Raw genomic sequence first — 4,471 nt, 5'->3', positions numbered from 1 at the left:
TGAATTTGTGCATACTGTATGCCTTGCTGGGCAACCAGTTTCTTGTGGAGGAACCAACTGGTGACTTTGTGTGGCAATACTGTCCAGCAGCAAAAACTCTTCCTAACACAGACAACTTCCCTCATAAGTATCTCAGAGAAAATGATGAAGCTCTAGTATCTAAAGCGACTGAAAGAATTAATGGAATGTGGTGTCGTTTGATTTTTGATGAATCCCCTGATGTGTTGGACCGCCCAATTCTCAGCCTTTTGTTTTCATTTTTTGATTTCAAAGCCAAAAAAGCCTCCACCGTTTTGTGCAGATGTGACATTTATCCCTTTTACTGATACACCATGCATCCATGCAGCAGTAAATGCAATGTTAGAGACATGAATGCCACATGCTCCTGGTGGCTGGGGGGGGCACGGTGAGCTCCGGCAGGTGGCAGCGGCACTGTCAGCGGTGGGAGTGTGGCAGCGGTAAGTGTGGAGCTGCTGCAGGCAACTGTGGCACTGTCAGTGGCAGGGGGTGGCGAGCGCTGACCAGTGGTTGGCGACCACCCACAGACGCCACTGGCAGCTTCAGCAGTGGCCAGTGGCAATTGCGGACCACCATTTTAGATGCCACCAGCAGTGTTGGCTGCAGGAGTGGTGAGCGGTGACCACTCACAGGCGCCACCAGCAGTGTCAGCAGTGCCTTTTTGTAGGGGGTACACTGTCATGCTCAGGGGGTGCACGTGCAGCTGCGCGCACCCCTTACACATCACCAATGGTTAGACATGTACCAACTGACTTAGGGAAATATGGCCACCACTAACACGGATTCTGCCTCCTATATGGCTAACTTTTCACGGGAGATAAAACTCAATCACTATTACAAGTTAGTTGAACTGCTCACTTAATTCATGTTGCATTATCATCAGCCACAGCTGTTGAAGAAATGAGAAACGTGGAATCTTTTGTCGTTGGACTTGGGGCTGTTTTCAAGCATGTAAACAAGCTGAAGGCTTTGTTTTATAAAGTGCGAGACAACTGCAAACTTGACTGCTGATTACCAACTCCTGTTGTGCTGCTTCGGCAAATGAGTTTCTGCGTGGCTGCATGTCATGTAAATAAGACATGGACTGTGCTAATGCATATTTTAGATCACCCTGAATTTGTCGGCACTAAAGCAGAAACTCTGAAGAGACAGGCAAATAATCTCAGTGACCACCAGATTCTGTGCACCAAGGTCTTGTTCATTATTGAGAAGTTGGATTCTCTGTCTGAAATGCAAAAAGCAATGGAGTTCTCCCCTGCTCCCGTCAACACAACATTTTCTAATACAGATGTTCACCACATACTAACAAACAAAATATCATCTGAATTGAACACAAAAGCTGCAACAGAAACATATGGCGAGAAAACACAATCGTTTCTTAAAATCCTTCTGACTGTGGAACATGAAAGAACCAAAAAAGCTTTCAAAGACGTCAACACTGTTCTCTGTGAAAAATGAAAGGCAACTGTAACACGTAATTTGAACCACAAAGTGTTCAGCACCAAAGATCGTTTTTAGAATGTCATCCAGGTGTTGAACCCCTACCTCGAGGTGAATTTTGCAGCAGACTATGACCACTATGCCAGAGTGTTTCAACCATTTGCCACCAAAGATGAAATTTCGCATCTTAAAAGTAAATACACTACCTACATGAACATGCCTATCCATGACAATGTGGAACTGGATGTGCTGGCTTGTTGGAATACCCACCAAGACACACTTCGCAATTTTAGTAAAGTTGCATGATGAGCTTTAAGTGTACCCCCTTGGATCAGTGGATGCAGAATGCTTATTTTCAAAACTGGACTACATCCAAGAGAGCAAGAAGCTCAACATGAGTGAGGGTACACTTAAAAAAACCATGTGAGCCTATGCAAACCAGGATTTCTGGAAAAATGATTAGTTTTGATGGGACACAAGGTTTGTATACAAAAAGTTTAGCCTAACCTTGCTGTTCTTTGTTCTTTTTCTAATAATTCAAAATCAGTTTATGAAAACCTGAGTTTTTATACAAAAAACTTAAGAAAAAGAAATATTGTTGTACAAAGGTTGGACTTTATTTAATTTTTTAAAATCCTTGTTTATGGATACTTCCATAGGGAGTTATGACACCAGATGATGCTACTTCTGGCAAGTACAACTATTTCTTGCTGTAATACAAATGTAGAAACCATTTAAACACGTGTATGAATGATCAGCATACTAAATAGTATACATGTTTCCTTTGATTTACGTGGGTTCTGTATGGGCCATTTGTGCCAGTTCACAGGGATTTGAAGTGAACAACAGGTGTAAATCAGTAAAAACTGAATGACTTAAAAAAAAAATCAGGGAATTTATCAGTGAAAAATGAGTAAAAACTGAGAATGCGGAACACTATGAATTCAGCAGTGAGGAAGAGGGAAGGAAAGAGTGAACAGCAGCAGCATTCACTCCCTGCGCTCTGGAGTTGCACACAAGCAGGTGCTCTGGCCAGACCCTGCCCTAATCAGCTGGTGAGCTTGGAGCTCACTGTGCATGTGTGGCACAGCCAAAGGGAGCAGGGAAGATCTGCACTTTGCCCTGCTCCGGGATCTGCTACTGTTTGTCTGTCCTAGATTCCCAGCATGAATGCTGACTCCCAGTGGTTTGAGCACACCTTTCCCCACAACTCCAAACTTGTGGGCAGTCCGGTATGCTGTTTTTCTCTTCAGTGACACGTGACAGTCAAAATAAAAAGTCATACAAATTTTACAAGGGCTCCATGCATTTGTCACTTTAGACAGCACAAGAAATATCCAACTTTAGATAAAAGAATCCATGCTTAGGTGCATTTGGAGCTTAACAGTTTATGAATGGGATAATATGGTACCGTTGCCTGAGATCCAAGGGGACTGAACCTAATTCTCTGTTCCTATTTCCCTGCCTCATTTTCCTCACCATTCAGGAACTTTCTTTGGGCTTAGGTCAGAGTCCCCTAAGGGGGTTTGGATCTCTCCTCCCAATTTCTCCTTCTTTTTTCCCTGTGCCATCTGTCTCCTTCTGTATTTCTAAAATGGCTAACATCACCAACTCTTGAGGAATTCCTGTGATTCGAAGCCAGCTGCACATTTCTATTGAAAAGTCTCTGTGAAAGCGCAGCTTCCACATTCCTTCTGTGCAATGCCCAATTTCTCCCCCCTCTTTGATACACATACGAATTCGTTTACTTTTCAGACAGATCACCTTGTGTTCCCCAGTGCATGATTTCAGCTCCAACTCATTAGTGTCAAAACATAAAAGTAACAACAGCACATAAAACAACAAACCTTTGCCAAAAGTAGGAGACAACAGCTGACTATTAAGGAAGCCCCATTATTTCTTGGCACAGTCTCCAGTGTTTTCAGAGCCGCATTTCTGAAGGGCCTCCCTTGACTGAGGCTGCACACCATCTGCACATGCAACTGATGGCTCCAGATACACGTAAAATATCCATAAATGTACTTTCCATGATTTCTTTACAGTCCTCATCACCCCTTACTAGAGATTTTTTCCTTCCTAACTCAGAGATCTCATCTATGATGGAAAATATTCATGAGGAAAACTATACCAGCAAACTCCACACAGCTTATACCTATTTCCTGAGTAAAAAAGCTAGACTGGCAAAAGCCTTTTTTATGCTCCTATACCTGTGTCTACATGCACAGATACGCTATTTCAAGAAAAAAATGCCACTGAAATCACTCCAAGGTAGCTTTGCCCACTTGGTTTGAAGCCAGCCAGAGCAGGACCTTTACCTACCGTATGAAATGGTTGAGGATCTAATTTTACTTGCCAGTTGTGCCAGCCCAGGCTAAAATATCAGCCGACACTGCCTACACAGGGCTATCCCACCCCCGGGGGTCTGGACTCACTCTGCCAAGGCACTAATACTGGCGTGCTAGTCCTGTGAAGCGGCACTGACGTAACGACTGCCCTACCAGGTCCGGGCCCGAGGGGCGGGGGGATGCAGCTGCAAACTGGGGCTACAGCCACCCCCCAAATCGCGGTAGCCGCCCCATAGCCCCCTCCTAGCGCCCCCCGGGCAGCGCCTGCCCCGTATCCACCGCGCCCTGCAGCCGCCCGCGGAGCAGGGACCAGCGAGCCCGGGGCTGTCCTGCGCACGGAACCGCACGCTCCACTCTCCTCCCTTCCCCTCCTCTCCCAGTTACAAAAGTAGAGGCACAGCACTCCGGACATTACGGTACCCAATCGCGGGAGCCTCGGAGTGTGGCCAATCAGCGCGCAGCCTACCGTTGGCGCGCTGGGCCCCAGCTCCAATGGGCGCCAGGACTGGGCAGGCCGAGAGGAGGGTGAAAGGTGAGAGGTCCTGGCACGCTGTGCCCGGAAGTGTGGTGATTGGATGTCATTTCCGCCTTTTCCATTCCAAGCCTCCGGCGGGCTCACGTGGAGCCCAGGAGCAATTTTTTGTTCGTTGGGCGCCGTCGTCTCTGCC

At 46.3% G+C, this 4,471-nt stretch overlaps 1 protein-coding gene across 1 annotated transcript in view; it reads left to right on the top strand.

The window, feature by feature from the left end:
- Positions 1-4,374: 4,374 nt before the first annotated feature.
- SNRPF (small nuclear ribonucleoprotein polypeptide F) overlaps positions 4,375-4,471 on the top strand; it is a gene marked incomplete at its 5' end in the record, with an annotated part of 7,355 nt that continues 7,258 nt past the window's right edge. The window contains one exon of the mRNA XM_019515802.1: positions 4,375-4,471. Coding sequence (XP_019371347.1) covers positions 4,375-4,471 — 97 coding nt within the window.

Source organism: Gavialis gangeticus, unplaced genomic scaffold (genome assembly GCF_001723915.1).
Source record: "Gavialis gangeticus isolate Ggan-Ray unplaced genomic scaffold, GavGan_comp1, whole genome shotgun sequence".
NCBI classification, from domain to species: domain Eukaryota; kingdom Metazoa; phylum Chordata; order Crocodylia; family Gavialidae; genus Gavialis; species Gavialis gangeticus.
This window is presented reverse-complemented; position numbering and strand designations above follow the sequence as displayed.